The sequence below is a fragment of the Melospiza georgiana genome, chromosome 34 (assembly GCF_028018845.1).
Source record: "Melospiza georgiana isolate bMelGeo1 chromosome 34, bMelGeo1.pri, whole genome shotgun sequence".
NCBI classification, from domain to species: domain Eukaryota; kingdom Metazoa; phylum Chordata; class Aves; order Passeriformes; family Passerellidae; genus Melospiza; species Melospiza georgiana.
Window position 1 is genome coordinate 961,384 of NC_080463.1, and position 17,828 is coordinate 979,211.

General features: G+C 51.6%; 2 protein-coding genes across 2 annotated transcripts in view; both read left to right on the forward strand.

Annotated features, from left to right (window-relative positions):
• LOC131095372 (zinc finger protein 850-like) overlaps positions 1–17,828 on the forward strand; it is a 503,603-nt gene that overhangs the window by 462,349 nt on the left and 23,426 nt on the right. The gene's annotated exons all lie outside the window — the stretch shown is intronic.
• LOC131095377 (olfactory receptor 14A16-like) lies at positions 7,884–8,855 on the forward strand. The gene has a single exon (XM_058043073.1). It carries the CDS (start codon positions 7,923–7,925, stop codon positions 8,853–8,855), a length of 933 nt encoding a protein of 310 aa, XP_057899056.1. The 5' UTR covers positions 7,884–7,922.

Below are 17,828 nucleotides of genomic sequence, written 5' to 3' on the forward strand. Positions count from 1 at the left end.
CTCCTGCCGTGCTCAGGGGGAACGTTGTGGAAACACCGCAGTTTGGACAAAGAGTTGTCACCGAATCAGACTCAATCCGAGGCAGAGGCTGATCCTCAAAGGCTGGAAGGCACAAAGAGAGGACAGCACGCCCTCCGCCCTGCCGCCCACACAGGGCGAGGCAAGATGACCTGCCGAATCCACAGAGGCATCCCCCAGTTGGACCTGTTCCCCAAAACACCATCCTAGGTCCAGGGGAAGGGCTCTACATCACACAGAAACTCAAACTCTCCCTCGTCCACGTCCAAGACAGGAGTGCATCCCTGGGAAATCTGAGAGGTGCAAGAAGCAGACCCCTGCCAAAGCTCCTCACACTTCTTCCACTGCATCAGCAGCGATCCCACTTCTACAGTGCAATCATCAAAGAGGGCCTGCATGAGGCGGACCCCCATGAGAAACCACGCTTCCCTGGAGAACACCTTCGCAGGGTCCAAAAAGAGCTCTCGCTCTCGGGCCCACAGAAACAATCTCTCAAAATCATCCCAGGAAACAGAAACCTGTTTCCACTCCAGGACCCCTGTCCAGACATCCAAAATGAGGGAATCCTCCTTGAAACCCACAGCAGGCAAAGCACCAAAGAGGGGGAACAATACAACCTCACCGACAAACTGCACTCTGTCTCAGCCTGGGCTGCAGTACACTTAGGTGGTCACCAGATCTCACTGTAGAACACAAAAGAACAGAAGCACACACCACTGTTCTCAAGGTGAAGGAAAAAGGGATATTTTATTTTCTGACTCCAACATTTATAGTTTTACAACAGTGACAGCAGATTGGAAAGTGACAGTGCCACCTCTCCAATGACACTGATCAAAATAACAGCCCTTCAACGCTCTCCTCCTCCATAAAGGAATGCAAAATAATGAGTTATTTACAGAAAGTGGTTGCGAAAGTTCGCTACAAGAATGTCAACATCAGAAGACTTAGAAAATCTTAAAAATCAGGGTGACACAAGTCTGGCTAGACGTGGTCTCTGGTGACTGCCCCTGCACCACTGGGGCTCACTTGTTTCCTTCCTATGGAGACCATTGTGACACTGCGGAGCACTGTGGATCCAATGGGCCATGGTGACACTGCAAGCCCTTTTGGAACCTGTTACACTGTTGGGCCTTAAGGAACCAAGAGGAACATTGTGACCCTGCAGGGTACCGCGGATCCAAGGGGGCACTGTGACACTGTGGGGCACTGTGGAACCAAGAATATCTTTGTGGCTCTGTTGGGCCCCATGGTCCCAAGGGACCAGTGTGAAGCAGCAGGGCTTTGTGGAACCAAGAGGCCATTGCTGCATTTCAGGGCCTCGTGGAGCCAAAGGGCTGTTGTGATCCTGCAGGGCACTGTGGATCAATGCAGAGCATTGTGGCATTGCAAGGCCCCATGGAATCATGGAGACCATTGTGACCCTGCAGGACCTCAAGGAGGGAAGGGGCCTTTGGGACACTATGGGAAGTTGTGGAAACAAGGGAATCATTGTTGCACTACTGGGCCCCAATGGAACCAAGGGGCCATTGGACACCCAAAGTCCATTATGGCACTGTGGGGCCTTGGGCTTGTGGAACCATGGAGATCATTAAGATCCTTTAGGGACTTGTGTAGCCAAGGGGCCATTATGACACCTTAGGGTCTCATAGAAGCAAGGAGCCATTGTGACACTGCAGGGCCCTGAGGAAGCAAGGGAACATAAAATATGTGTGGCTGCCTTGGTCTCTCAGGGGTCACCTGATAGGTCTGGCTGACCTTGGAATGTGGAAGGCCTCTCCCATCTGCCCCTGAAACACTGGGGCTCTGGGCTCTTCTTTTTATGGAAAAGAACTGTCCATTATTTCCAGGCATGCATGGCCAAAATTTGGATTCCACTTCCAAATTTCTGTGTATCCAAGGATTGCTGCCAGACAAAAGGTGCCAGGACAGACAGGTCTGGCTTGTCTTTGACTCCTGAGGGGCACCACTTACCTGTTTTCCAAACATTGGAAAGAGCTCTGTGCTTTTCTTTTTATGAAAAAACTCCATCCCTCTTCTCCATGCACAAATGTTTTAAATTAGGACTCCACATCCATAATTTCAAATATCCAAGGGTTGCTCCAAGAAAACCTGCCAGGACAGACAGGTCAGGCTTGCCTTGGCCTCTGGTGGTTGCCACTCATCAGCTTCTGAAACATGGGGGCTCTGTGGTTTCCTTTGCATGGGGACCAAAGTGACATTTGTTAGCCTTGTGAAATGAAGGAGCCATTGTGGCACTGCAGAGCACCATGGATCCAAGGGACCATTGTGACACTGCAGAGCCTCATGGAACCAAGGACATCATTGTGGCTCTGTTGGGCCACATGGTCCCAAGGGGCCAGTGCAAAGCAGCGGTGTGGGAGTTGGCCTGGCTGTAACTCAGAGTCAGCCAGATTTTACCCTAGAAGACCTGGGCACAAGTTTGAAGCCCTGGGAATCATTTGTTTAACCTAGGGTGAGCTTGAGAGTTCCCTCATATGCCTTTAGTGTTGTTATGCTAAGTTGTCCAAGTTCTCCTCCCCTATTTGTTACTTGTTTCCCCTCTTTGGTTTTTGTTCTAGAGTGTTCTATCCCCAAGTGTATACATTGTTGCTTCACCTTTATCTCAGATCTTTGGATCCCACACCCCTCCTGCTGTGCTCGACTTCTCCATGTGTATTGTTTTTCACCCTGTTACTAAAGTTTTTTTTGGTAACTCCATTGATCCTGCTTGTAGGAGCATCGGGGGGTAGGACGGTTGGGATGGATGGAGATGATAGATCTCTGAAGCCAGGTCTTGAACTTGTGGTTTATTGCAAAGGGTGTGTGTCAGGACCCAGGACATCCCTCTGGCTGTCCGGAGCACCAAGACCCCTGCCAGGGGTCTCAGAGACCCTGGCACAGAGCCCAAAATGCCTGTGGTTTTGATTATGACCCATGGAGCAAATTACCAACATTGTATGAAGGTCAGCAGGGCACAAGAGGTTAAGTAGAATATCAGTGAATTTAGCACAGGGGAGAAAAGTAGATTTTAGAATTTTTGGTATGGGGGTTCAGGAGGCAGGATGGAGGGAACTGGGTGTATCCAGCCTTTCTCCTTCTTCTTCTTGGCCTCCATCTTCTGCTGTGATGTTGGCACTTAGAGATTGCTTTAGAGTAGAAGCTCACTGTCTAACATAGGGGATAGGTTTTGGAAAGTAATTGTAAACATTGTACATGTAGTTTTTAGTATAAAGATATAACACTGCCCCAGGGGCAGGCAGAATGCCTCGGACTGTCTTGCTGAGCTGACCTCAGCAGGGCAGGAGAAAAGTTTTTACAGATAACATAAAATAAACAACCTTAAGATGGAGAAATGAAGAGCCCTGACTCCTTCTTCAAGCACTGGGCTGGGAAAAGAAACTTTTGAACTTTTCTCAGGGTCAATCTGACCAGCTAGACATCCCAACAGGTGTGGGTGCAGGGGCCTTGTTTGGAGCTGCCAGCCACAGCTTGGAACAGGCCCAAAAGAGGAGCTCAAAAGAGGCACCCAAAATGGATGTCCAAAAGAGGAGAGGAGTTCCCGTTACAATACAATAAATCTTCTTCTGTGACGCATATTCTAATTTTCACTAACCACTCTAATGCAAGATACAAATCTTATGGCATTTACATACAACCTATAAGAAACTTTACATTGCCATACTGTGTTATATTTTAAACCCTAAAAACTACTCTTTGGACCCCTTCTGCCAAACTAGTATGGTCTGCTCTGACCCTTGGACCTGTCTGCAAGCAGAGGGAATTGTTTCATCAAAAGAAGACTACCTTCAGCTGGCCATACCATTGTTTCCCAGTTGTTCAGTAACTAAGGCTTGGTATCTAAAAGCTTGCTTTCATTTCAATCTCACTTACAGTTTCTCTATTCTCAAAATCTTTTGCCAGGCAATCATATTTATAAGGCTTTCCTGTTTCATCTTCCCCAGCATCTGCTCCTTTTCATTTTCACCACCCTTGCCCTGAAGTTGGGGAACCAGAAAGGTTTGTCAGAGCCACCCTCATTGTGACATTTGGTGCACAAACAGGGACCCTGACATTCAGTCATGTCAGCTGGGGTTAGCTGATGGATAGGCCCCGGGATTTTGGATTGTGCCAGGCCAGCAGATTCATCATTGTTTCGAGTGACCTCAGCCAGGATCCACAGGGACAATGACAGTTTCAGCTGCGTAGGATTGCAGGTGGGTTTGGGGAAATACAGGACAATTAATGCCCATTTTGCTACTGTGTTTTTACAATACTAATCCACATCCCATAACTGATTTAGGATGTTCCAGTTGCTGTTCCACCTAAGGCGGAGAAAGAGAAAAATGGGCAGCCAGATGTCCAAAGTAGAAAGGTGCGTATATGGATGCTTTAAGTTAATTCTCACTGATCATGACCAAATATCTTCAAAGAACAAATTAAAATCAATCATGAAGTGGATCATTAAAAATTTTCCAGATGCCCCTGACCCTGACCGTCTTCCCTCCATCTTGGCTGCTCCACTTCCTGCTACCACAACCTTCTCTTCCACCCTGAATGAACCTCCAGACTCCACCCCCACAACCACAGGTTATGCCTCCACGGTCAATCATTCCCCCCACTACCCTGGGCCATGCCTCCAGAAAGCCAGCCTGGAAGTCTGCCATCCTAGGTCAAGGCCCTTCCTCCCCAACACCTGACGCCTTTTGCATCACCCTCTGGCAACAATATAACCCTATGTTCAAGGTACTAAGCCCAACTGTCACACTATTTCTAATCCAAATGTTTCTCCTCCAAGTCATTCTTCCTCCCCAGAAGACAGTTTGGACTCCTCAGAGCCACCTTGCCCCTCAACCCCAGAAGATCCCTGGGAAAGTAAGAAGACTGGCATGTAGTCTCAAAATTCCTCATTGTCCCTGTATGTTATAAAAGAAGGGGGCAGGATCCCAGGTGTCAGCCATTGGTTTATGGGGAAATCAAGGATCTGTGTAGGGCAGCTAAAGAGCATAGGAAGGACTTACCTTGTTTTAATTGCCTGATTAGGGCCATATTTACAGCACATGTCTTAACCCCCTATGATTTAAAATGTATTATGACCATGTTGCTGTCACCTACAGAATACACCCTGTGGGAAGGGGGATGGAAGTGTTTACTAAATCAGTAATAGCAGAGAATGCTAATAATGAGGCAAGATCTGAATTGACAATCAACCATCTAGCTGGAGAAGGACAACACAGCCTACCAGATGATCAAGCAGCAGGTATCCCCAGAGAAGTATTGGATGATATCAAAGACATGGCTTTGCAAGCTTTAATCCAGGTATCGGATGGTAGCACCCTCAATATGGACTACCTTGGGTGGCTGCAGCTAAAGCTTTAGGACAAGCAGACCATCTTGGGTGCCTGTTAAGTAAGCAAAACAATGCTGCCTCCCTCACATTGAGTTGCCCGCTCTCAGACATAGAGACCATCAGACATGCCACCTTGCAGAACAGCAATAGAGTTTTTACTGTGGGCACATGGGGCATGGCCGTGTAGACTCTGAGGACATGTGTTGCATGAACCTCTCCATCCACAGCGAGTCAATCCACAAGAGCATTCAGGTACTGAAGGAAGGAGTCAAGAAGCTTTAAGTCGAAAACAAAGACTGGGTAAATAAACTCTTCCAATCCAAGGGACTAAAGGGTTGGATGATGTCTAGCTAAAACAGGACTAATAATTTTCTTACTGATTGTTGCTGTATTGTTAATTGTCCCATGCTTGTTTGGATGCTTTTAGAAAGTCTTACAAAATTATTTCAGTTCCATCTTTGTTGTAAAACAGAAAGAGGGAAGATACCCAACACAAGCTCCTCATGGACCCCTTGGAGGAGAGAATTGGAGACCAGGATGGCACAAAAACCTCTCAGAGACTCAGCGTGGGAAGGAAAATTCTTAAAAGTACCTAAAAGTATTCTTAAATCCATAAAGTATCTTAAAAACCTTGAGTTTCTCAAGGCATTAATGAGCCCCACTGAGTGTCAGTACAAAGCTCTCAAGGGATTCGTTAAAGCAGATAACTGAGGCCTTGAGTGCACAAACCTCTCACAGAGTCTGTATCAAAAGGGAAACACCAAGTACCTTCAAACAACGGAAGTACCTTGAAGCATTAATGAGCCACAATGAGTGTTGTTACTGACAAAGCCTCTCCAGGGACTAATTACAGCAGATAATTGCAGGCCAGGATTGCATAAACCTCTCAGAGACTCCAAGGCAAAAGCAAAACCCAAAGTCCTTTGAAAAACCTGCAGTCCCTGCAGGGAGCATTCAGGAGGCCCCAGGGCCATTGCTGAGCAAGGCTCCCCAGGGACTCCTTCTAGCAGATCCTTGAGGCCACTGGGATGTGGGCTAGGGGGGGATGCTGAGGGCAGGACAAGGGGGTGACAGTGCCCAGCCTGGCTGGGGCTGTGCCAGGAGGCCCCAGTTCCTCAGGACAAGGTGTCTCCTCACAGCCCTTGGTGGCACAGACCCTGCTTTGCCCCAGGGCACCAAGACTTGGCTTCTCTTTGTCCCCACCTGTCATCACTGCCTGCAGTTCTCTGCTCTGCCTGGGGCCTGGGGACACTTGCTCAGTCGTGAACCTCAGTGGGACCCATTAAAAGTCCAAGAAAGTTTGGAGTGTGATTCTGACTTGGAGTTCTGGAGAGGTTTCTTCAGCTCCATCTCAGGGACTGATGTTCAGGACCTGGGCACAAAGTCCCAGAGGCTCATTAAAGTCCTGGTGCTGTGTCTGTGCTGCTGAGCTGGGCTGGGCTCCTGGCACAGAGGCAGATCCTGGTAACCCAGAAGAGCTTCAAAAGCACATTTCCCTTGATGAGCAGCTCTTCTACCTGCCCAGCATGGCTGGGGCACTGCCTGCAGCCACCCTGGACACAGAAGAGAGGCACAGAGAGCTTCAAACAGTCAGGGCTGGGAAGGTGCTGAGAAGTGCCTGGGGCAGAATCACTGCCAGCCCTTGGCACAGGAACCTCTGGCTGCAGGACAATGCAGCTGCAGCTCCCGGAGCCGTCTCCTCAAGCTGGAACATCCCAATGCCTACAGACCCTGTGAGTACATTCTCTGATTGTCTCTTGTGCAGAGCAGCCAGGGGTGGCCAGGGCTGTACTGCAGAGCAGGGTCCTGCAGCCCAGGGTGCTGTGCTGGGGCAGGGACTCTGCTGCCTGCCAGGGAACGCTCTCAGCCAGCCCTGGCAGCTGCTCCCAGCACTGGGGGACAAGATCTGGGTGGGAGGAGATAGCTGGTAAGGCTTGGAAGTGTTCTCCTTTTGTGGGGAGGATGCTGCATGGTTCAGGACTGCTCCCAGCATGGCATTTAACTGCAGAACATTTCCAAGTAGATTATGCAGGGAGCGGAGCGAGGCAGGGACTGCATAAAAGGGAAAATCCTGCTTTTTTAAAGTACTGCTCTGGGTTGCTGGGATGGGAAATTGCACACAGATATTCATCTGGCAGTCCAGAATGAGAAAAAAAAAATTTCCTCAGATATTGCTAAACCAGGCAGTGACAGAAAACAGCACAGGGCCCCTTAGAAGTTGCATTTTGTCTTGTTTATCCAGCCTCCTCAGGGTTGCTTTGACGTTGCCATCAGAGCCTGCAGGTCCAGAGCTGTCCCTGGGCAGTGCCAGAGCTGGGAGGGGTCTGCAGGGCAGAGCTGAGCCCTCAGGGCTGGGCTGGGCTCTGGCAGGACTGGCAGGGCCCAGCCCTGGGCACAGGGAAGGAGCTGCTGGCAGGGACAGCTCCAGCCAGCAGAGCCCTGGGTAGGGAGTGTGTGGAATGTGCCCCCAAGCTGTGCTGGGATATTTAAGGTCCTCTCCAAACCCAATTATTCCATGATCACTTTTTTTACAGATCCAAATGCTAAGGCACAGCAAATGTCCAACAGCAGCTCCATCAGCCACTTCCTCCTACTGGCATTAGCAGACACACGGCAGCTGCAGCTCCTGCACTTCTGCCTCTTGCTGGGCATCTCCCTGGCTGCCCTCCTGGGCAACGGCCTCATCATCTGCGCCGTAGCCTGCGGCCACCACCTGCACACGCCCATGTTCTTCTTCCTGCTCAACCTGGCCCTCACTGACCTGGGCTCCATCTGCACCACTGTCCCCAAAGCCATGCACAATTCCCTCTGGGACACCAGGAACATCTCCTACACAGGATGTGCTGCACAGCTCTTTTTCTTTATGTTCTTCATCTCAGCAGAGCTTTCCCTCCTGACCATCATGTGCTACGACCGCTACGTGTCCATCTGCAAACCCCTGCACTACGGGACCCTCCTGGGCAGCAGAGCTTGTGCCCACATGGCAGCAGCTGCCTGGGCCAGTGCCTTTCTCAATGCTCTCATGCACACAGCCAATGCATTTTCCTTGCCCCTGTGCCATGGCAATGTCCTGGGCCAGTTCTTCTGTGAAATCCCCCAGATCCTCAAGCTCTCCTGCTCACAATCAAACCTCAGGGAACTTGGGCTCATTGTAGTTAGCCTTTGTTTATCATTTGGCTGTTTTGTGTTCATTGTTTTCTCCTATGTGCAGATCTTCAGGGCTGTGCTGAGGATCCCCTCTGAGCAGGGACAGCACAAAGCTTTTTCCACCTGCCTCCCTCACCTGGCTGTGGTGTCCTTGTTTATCAGCACTGGCACATTTGCTCACCTGAAGCCCCCCTCCATTTCCTCCCCATCACTTGATATATCAGTGTCAGTTCTGTACTCGGTGGTGCCTCCAGCCCTGAACCCCCTCATCTACAGCCTGAGGAACCAGGAGCTCAAGGCTGCAGTGCAGACAATGATGACTGGATGCTTTCAGAAACGTTGAAATGCTTGCCAATTTCTACAAATAAATGTAATAAAAATAATCTTTGATACTTCTGTTTGTTTTCATTTTGGAAGTTCTTTTTCTTTGTTTTACTTTTTTCATATTATCTAAAAATAAATGTAATTCCTTGTGACATTTCTCATTATGTTTCTCTCCACCTTCCCTGTGGCCACAGCCCATTTCAATGGGGAGCTGCACTCTTGGTGGCTTTAAATGAACTAAAGGATCTCCCAGCAGAGTTTTCTGATGAGATGCCCTTTTGTTGCCTTCTCTGGAGCTGCAGCAGCAATGTCTGTGTGCAGAGCTGGGGGCAGATCAGGGCTGGCCCAGCAGCTGTGCCCAGCAGCAGCAGCACTTGGTGGTGCCAGTGCTGCTGCTGTGGCCCTGCCCCGCTGCCCTGGTGGCCCTGGTGTTTCTGTAGGGCCTGAGTGCTTTCCAGGCCAGGCACAGCCCTGGGGGTGGCAGTGCTGGGGCTGCAGCAGGAACAGGCCAAGTAATATGAATAATTTGTAATATAAATAATTTGTAATATAAATAATCTTTGATAGTTCTTTTGGGTTTGTTCTTTTTTCCCCTGTGTTTAAGTTTTATTATATTGTCCACAAAGTAAAACCATTGTTTGAGCCATTTCTCATTTTGGTTCTCTGCAACTTTCCTGTGCCCACAGACTGCGTCAATGAGGGGCTGTGCTCTTGGTGTCTTTAAAGGAGCTAAAGGATCTCCCAGCAAAGTTTTCTGCAGTGATCCCCTTGTGTTCCCTATTCTGGAGCTGCAGCAGCAATGTCTAAGTGCAGAGCTGGGGGCAGATCAGTGCTGAGCACATCAGCTCTGGTCCTGCTGGCCACACCATTCCTGATCCAGGCCAGGAGCCATTGGCCTTCTTGCCCACCTGGGCACTCTGCTGGCTCATGTCCAGCCTGCTGTCCATCAGTCCCTGCAGGTCCCTTTCTGCCTGGCTGCTGTCCAGCCACTCTGTCCCCAGCCTTTAGTGCTGCAGGGGTTGCTGTGGCCAAAGTGCAGAACTCGGTACTTGGATTTGCTAAATCTCACATTGGTGGATTTGGGTTCTGGATTCAGCCTGTCCAGGGCCCTGTGCAGAGACCTCCTATGCTCTCACAGAATCAACACTCACATCCAGCTTGGTGTCATCTGCAAAGATATCCTTGGTTCCGTGAGGCCTCTCATTGTCACAATGGCCTCCTTGTTACACCAGGCCCTGCACTGTCACACTGGTCTCCTTTGTTCCATGAGGCCATGCAGAGCAACAATGGTCTCCTTGGTTCTGTGGGGCCCCAAAATGTGACAATGGATTACTTGTTTCCATGGGGCTTCACAGTGTCACAATGTTCTCATTGGTGCCACAGTTTCACAGTGGCCCCTTGGGTCCATGGGGCCCCATGGTGTCACAATGACCCCATGGTCACATAAGGTCCCACACTGTCACCATGGTCTCTGTGGTTCCAGAAGTCCCCTCAGCGTCACAACGGACTCCTTGTTTCCACGAGGCCACACAGTGTCACATTATTCCAGATTCCTTGGGTCCCCATTGTGTCACAGTGGCCCCTTGGTTACACAGGATTCTACAGTGTCACAATGTCCCCTTGGTTCCACGCGGCCCCACAGTGTCACAATGGCCCCTTGGCTCCTCTCGGCCCTGGAGTCTCCCAATGGTGCCCTTGGTTTTGCAGTGCCAAAATGGTGAAACCCCTTGGTTACTCGAGGCCCTGCAGTGTCACAATGGCTTCTGTGGTCCCACAAGGACTCACAGTGTCACAGTGCACTCTCTGGGTCCATTTGGTCCCGGAGCACAACAATGGACCCCTGGTTCTATGGGGCTGCACGGTGTCACCATGGTCCAATTAGTTCCACAAGGCCCTGCAGTGTCACAATGGCCCCAGAGTGTCCCAATCATCACAGAGTGACAGAATCAAATAGGCTGGAAAAAACTTTTGGATCATCAAGTCCAACCAATGTCCTAACACTGCCTTGTCACCCAGACCATGCCACTAAGTGCCACTGGAGAGGGACAGTGACTCTGCCACCTCCCCCCCTGGCCAGCCCCTTCCAATGCCCACTCATCCATTCTGTGAAGAACTTCTTCCTATTGTCCAGCCTGAACCTCCCCTAGTGCAGCTTAAGGCTGTGTCTTCTTGTCCTGCCCTCCAGCAGATCCACACTCACACCCAGCTTGGTGCCATCTGCAATTTGTGAATGGTGGACTCGATCCCCTCAGCCAGATCATCAGTGAAGATGTTAAACAGGACTGGGCCCAACACAGATCCCTGGGGGACACCACCAGTGCCTGGACACCAGCTGGGTGCAGCACCATCCCCACCACTCTCTGGGCCCAGCCTTCAGCCAGCTCTTAAATCTACCAGCGAGGAGGGAACCTGCCCAAGCCATGGGCTGCAGCTTTTCCAGGGAATGCTGTCAGAGACAGAGTCAAAGACTCCGCTGGAGTCCAGATAGACACATCCACAGCCTTTCCTGCATCCACAGGTGGGTCACCTGATCATAAAAGGAGACCAGGTTGGTCAGGCAGGACCTGCCACCCCTAAATCCACTCTGGCTGGCTCTGACCCCTCGGCCATCCTGTGGGTGCCCTGTGATGGCACTCAGGGCGATCTGTTCCATAACCTTGCTGGGCACCCAGGTCAGGCTGACAGGCCTGGAGTTCCCCAGATCCTCCTTCCAGCCCTGCTTGGGGATGGGCTCACACTGGCACCTCCAATCCTATGCGACCTCCCTGCTGAGCCAGGACTGATGGTAAATGACGGAGAGCAGCTTGGGGAGCTCATCCACAGCTCCCTCATCCCCCTGGGATGGATCCCATCCAATCCCCACACCTGTGAGCATCTGAGTGGCTCAGCAGGTCACCAACTGCTTCCTCCTGGATTACAGGGGGACTGTTCTGCTCCCTGTGCCCATTTACCAGCTCAGGAGAACACTGGTCCTGAGGACAACCTGTCCTAATATTGAAAATTGAGATAAACAAGGTGTTAAGTAGATCAGCCTTTACCTCATCTTTAGTTACTATCTTCTCCACTGTATCCAATAAAGAGTAGAGGTTCTCCTTATCCCATTGTTTGCTATTAATTTATTTATAGAAATATTTTCTATTATTTTTCACGGAAGTGTCCTAGTTAAACTCTAATTTAGCTTTCACATCAAAACTTTTCTTTCTGCATGACCTTACAAAATCCTTAAACAATTCCTAAGTTGCCTGACTTTCTATCTAAAGGTGATGCTCACTCTTTTTCCCCTGACTTCCCACAAAAGCTCCATGGGCAGCCACGCCAGTCATTTTCCTTACCAGCTCATCTTTTGCCACACTGGGACAGGCTGCTCCTTCCCCCTTAAGATTACTTTCTTGAAATGTGCCCATCCTTCCTGGACCCCTTTGTTTTTAAGGGCTGTTTCTCTTAAAAAAATCATTACCTGATTTGGTACTCCCCAAATCTGCATCCTAAACAGGCCAAAGTCTGCCCTTCCTAATTCCAGTGTAGAAGTTTTCTTCCCGCCTCTCCTTCTTTCACAGAACTTTGAAAACTTGATTATTCCATGGTCACTGTGCCCCAGGCAGCCTCTGAGCCCCACATCTGCCACCAGCCCTTCTCTGTGAACAGCAGCAGACAGAGCTTTCCTTGGCACTGGGAGTGTTACCAAAAATTCAGTAAAACAGAAAACTCCTTAACACCAATGTAGCATTAAGAAGCAGAATTTTTTATTCAGGGGGATGCGTGGGGGAGAGCTCCTCTCAAAGCTGTGCATGCTGAGAACAGGGAAGTTTCTCTTTATTTTCTGTATTTTGCACATACATTCATTGATTGTCCTGGACTAAACATACATATGATAATCATTTCCCCAAAATCATTAACACGTTTCCCCTCCCCTTTTGCATGTGTTCTTCTGTCCTGGGGGTCTCTCTGGTGGTCCCTAGTGGTCATGGACCCCAATGTTCCCGTGGGCCTGGCTGAGCTGGCAGGACACTGAGGCTGCTGAACTTCCAGTTCCCCTTCTCACACAATGGGCACTGTGTGGTTTCCATAGGCCTGGGGTTGTGGAGAACAAGCTCCAGGTGTCAGCTCACCTGGTGTAGACATCTGGTAATATGAGGTCACAGAGTGAGCTGTGACATCACAGAGTGGGATATGTGAGAGAGTGGGATATGAGAGGTCATTGAGCATCTATGATATCATATACTGTCTCCGTGACATCACAGAGCCAGCTGTGACATCACTGGGCAGAGATCTGACATCACAGAGCAGATGCTGACATCAGAGATTTGGTTGTGACATCAGAGTCCAGCTCTGTGACATAAGAGAATGGGCTGTGACATCACAGAGCAGCCTGTAACGTCACAGAGGGGCTGTGTGACATCCCAGCAGGGCTGTGTGAGATCACTGGGTTGGTCACTCTGCCCCAGCTCCCCCTCACAATTTCTCTCAACAACTCCAACGCTGTCCATGCCCAGCAGGGTCACTGTCTCCCGGGATCCCCCCGGCCCACCTGAAACCACAGCCTCCACCAAAGGATGTTCCACAGGATCCACCCCAGAGCCTGACAGGGGACAAGGGGCCAGGGCTGTGTGACCAGGACATCAAGGAAAGGGATTATCGAAGTCACTGTGGCCTGGGTTGGGTTGCCCAGGGCAGGAAAGATGTCTGGCAGCTGGAGCAGGGTCTGGGAAGGGCCTCCAAGGTGGGGCTGGAGCCCTTGGGCTGTGAGCAGAGGCTGAGGGAGCTGGGCTTGTCCAGCCTGGAGCAGGGAAGGCTGAGGGGCTCCTCATGCCAGCCTGGCAGTGCCAGTGAGGAGGGGATGGAGAACACAGAGCCAGGCTCTTCTCTGGTGGCTGGTGGGAGACAAAAGCCGATGGGTGGAAGGAGAAAGAGGAGAGATCAGCCAGGGCAGGAGGAGATGAAATGAGTCAGGCTGCTTTCAGCATTTCCTCAACACCAAGAGCAGCCTGACCTCCCTTTTCCATCCATAGATTTGCAAATCAGGAATTGTTTGAGCTGTTCTATCCTCAGTCCAGGATGAGCATCCTGATACAAGAACTTAATTATGTTTATATCTATCACAGAACCACATTTGTCTAAAAATAATTTTAGTATGGAAATCACTTGTGGATGGTGGACTCATCAGATTCTGCTGGGACATTGAACATAGCTCAGGGAAGAGTGAGATTGTTATTAAATTGTTTCCTGTTCAACTGTGGTCTTTCGGCCATGAAGAGAAACTTTCTGTGCCTCTGAGTCTCACCAGTTCCTGACCCCCTAAGGACACAAACTTGATGAGTTGTGGTTCCCACTCCAGTGGTGGCACTTGGACCTCCCTCCATACCCAGAGCAGAGCTCCCTTGTCCCAGAGAGTCCCTGGCAATGCAGGGATGAAGGAAACAGGACAGGCTGTGGGGATCGGGGCAGGGCACAGCCAGGGATTTGGAGCCTGGTTGTGAGCCCAGGGCAGGACCTGGCCCTTGGCCCTAGTGAACCTCATCCAATTGTCCTGGGCCCATGGATGGCTCCAGCCTGTCCAGATCCCTCTGCAGAGCTTCCTGCCCTTCAGCACAGCCACAGTCCCACCCAGCTTGGGCTCACCTGGGAACTGACTGAGAGTGCCCTCGATGGCCACATCCAGATCAACAATAAAGAGATTTCACTGACTGGGCCCCAATCCTGAGCCTTGGGGACACCCCTGGATGTGACTCCATTCCTCAGCTGCTCTGAGTGCCAGGGGTTGGATGAGGGAAATGGTGGGGATATGTGTCAGGGATGTGTGCCAAGGCCTGAGCCCCAGCCCCTGGCCAGGCAGATCCTGTCCCTCCCTCCTTGCTCAGGGCTCTTCCCGGGATGGGCACTGGCATGTGGGGATGTGCAATGCCAAGGGCAGGAGCATGGGGCGGCCCCTGCCAGGCTGCTGAGCAGGGACAAGGAGGCAATGAGGCCCCGGCCATGCAAGGGTCACTTGTCTCCTGCTCCTGCCTCAGGCCCAGGGCCAGCAGCCATGGCCAAAGTGCTGCCCAAGTTGGCTCTGGCAGGGCTGTCTTGCAGCTGCTGCCCATCCCTGTGCCCTGTGCAGCCCAGGCTGTCCCACGGTGTCCCTGCCCTGCGCCTCTGTCCCTGCAGGCTGTCGGCATCCCCCGGCGGCTCCACCTGGCTGGGCCCTTCCTTTGTGGACAGCTCTGCCTCCTGCCTGCCTCTGCCTGCCCACACAAAGTCTTGGGCTGCTCCAGGCTCCTGCTGGGGACGTGCTGCACCACAGCCCTGCCCTGCCAGGGAAATTCCTTGCTCCTGGTGACAGTCTGGGCCTCCCCAGTTGCCCTTGGCATTAATTCTTTCTTTCTCTGGCTGTTTTCCACTATGTCAAAAGGACCCACCATCCCTGAAATCTCCCTTTAAACACTCTCATGGCTCTGCTCCACTGTCCTCAGTGTCCACCCCACTGAGCACAGAGCTCCTTTGTCCCTATCCAGCGCTCATGTGCCCAAGGCCTCCAAACCCCTCCCCTTGGACATCTATGGGCCCTCTCCAAGTGTTTCGAAATGAAAACATTCAGCTCATCAGAGGACAGGGCCAGCCTGAACTGACTGTCCTGGTTACTTTTGTGTGGGAGCAATCCTTGGATATATGGGATTTTGGAGGCCAAATTCTAATTTTGGCCATGGTCCCTGGACAAGAAGGTTGGTTCTTTTTGATAGGACTGAAGGAACAGAGCCCCTCTGTTTCAGGTGCAGATGAGAGGTGACCACCAGAGGCCAAGGCCAGCCAGAGCTGGCAGGTTTTGTTTCGCAAGATACCCTTGCATAGAGGAAATTTTTTAGGGAGAGTACCAATTTTGGCAATGGGCATCTGAAAAGTCAGACAGGTTTTTTCCACAGCATGAAAAGCACGGAGGCCCAGTGCTCCAGGAGCTGATGAGAGACAGCCCTTGACTTCCTAAGATCAGCCAGAGCTGTCACGTAGCCACTGGGTGACCAAAGCAGCCAGACCTGTTCCATGTTCCCTGAGTTCCATGGGGCCCCACAGTGTCCCAACAGTCCCTTGCTTCCAGGTGGTCCTTGGGGATGTGGTTTTGAGGTGATGATGGTGCTGCCAGGGTGCCGGTGGCACTGGGTGAGCGTCAGGGTCTCTTCTCACCTCAATGACTCTGGGATTCCCTGCTGAGCACTCTGGCACCAATCATGTCTCATGCGTGCTGTTTGGGGCTGGCCTCAGCAGTGACTGTGGGGATGGGCAGTGGCAGCCCATCTGCCGCAAGATCTGCCAGCCTTTGGGCCCTGCCTTCTCCTTCAGACAGCTCCAAGATGCTGACTTCATGCCAGCTGTCATCCTCCTCCTCCTCCTCCCACAGCAAGGGAGTGGGCCCGAAGCTGAAGATGCTGTTACCTTCACAGCAGTCCTGTGGCAGGTCTTTGCTGCTGCTGTCTTCCTCCATGGAATCATCTCGGAGTTCTCTGAGCTCTGGTTCACTGCAGTCTTCCCAGCTGCAGAGATCTTGGGAGCTGCTGAACTCTCCTTGGGACAGCTCTGGCTCTGCCTCACCTTGGCACTCTTGGCAAAGCTCAGTCTGGCTGTAGGATTCCCAGTCTTCATCATTGCCAGCTGACGGTGCTCTTCTTACTCTTCTTCTCTGCCAGCACTGAGCCCTGCTCTGCCTCTTCCAGCTGCTCCCTGGGGCTTTTGGCTCCGAGTGGGCTGGGTGAGGGGCTGGGGGGCAGCAGGGGCTGTCTGGAGCAGGCACTGGGCTCTGTGTCCCTGCTGATGGCACCTCCTCCCTGGGGACAGGAGAATGTGCCTGCTTCTCCTGCCTGTTCACACTTCCTTCCCCTCATTGGCTCAGCTTTGGCTCAGTCCCCTCCTTTTCCATTGGGGGCAGCTCCTGGACTGTTGCCCTTTGTTGCCACTGGCGGGGCTGTTGCTGTGCCCCATCTCCCCATAGCACCCTCACAGCCGCCTTCCACTGCTGCAACTCGTGGGCACTCCTTGCTCTTCGTGGGGACGCTTCCTTGGCTGCCATTGCTGGCACCGACTGGGACAATTCACAGCTTGTTGCCTTTTCTCTTAGACCAAGCTCTCGAGCCCCAACATCTGGCCCCTTGTCATCTCTGTCAGGTTTCTTCTCTTCCTCCTCCTCCTCAGTGTCTGACCATGGCCAGGCTGAGGCACCCACTGCCCCCACCAAGTGCCCGCTGAGGGCCTGGTCTTGCCCCTAGCTGGGCAGGGGGCTGGGTGACTGGAAGGAGTTGAGCTTTCTCTTGCTCTCTTCCATGTCGGAGCTCCTGTAGCATAGACAGATCCCAGAAGCTGCTTCCTTATACGAGAGTAGCTCTCACGAGACTGGGCACACCAGGGCTCTGTGCTCCTTATATACACTCTGAGTCATGATGGGGCTCTCTGATGTCACAATGGTCTCTGGACACCACCATGCCCTACATCATCAAGGGCCCTGTGTCACAAAGGGCCACACCCAGCCTCCCTTCAGCAGCTGAGCCCACTGGAAGCTGCATGGAGAAGCCCCTGGCCTTGGGCACTTGCAGCCCTTGCTGTGCCCAGGCCCTTCCTGCAGTCTCACAGTGCACCCACTGTATCACTGTTATGAATATGAACGAGGCCAAACTTTCTCTGGAGAAAGAGGTTCTCGTTTATTAAAATACCTGCAAGGAATGGAGTACCCAGGATTAGCCCAAGCACCCACACAGCGAGTCAAAACCAGAACAGTCCACTACAGCCAAATGCACTGGGCTCTCTCCAGAAAACAAGTATCCAAACAGAAGAAGCCCGACAATACCACTCTTCCCCCATTTATAGCCCCCTTTGAGTCCAGGATTGGTCCATTTTGGATCCGCATGGTGATTGGTCTATTTCCAGGCTTTTCATTGGCCTTTAGCGCCATTCATTCTGGACCAATCTTTTCTGCAGGACTTCAAATGATTGGTCAGATCTTCCATCCAATCGCTCTTTAACCTCGCCT

Coding starts and splice junctions, on each gene's coding strand:
- LOC131095377 (XM_058043073.1), top strand. CDS start 7,923: ATGTCCAACAGCAGCTCCATCAGCCACTTCCTCCTACTGGCATTAGCA.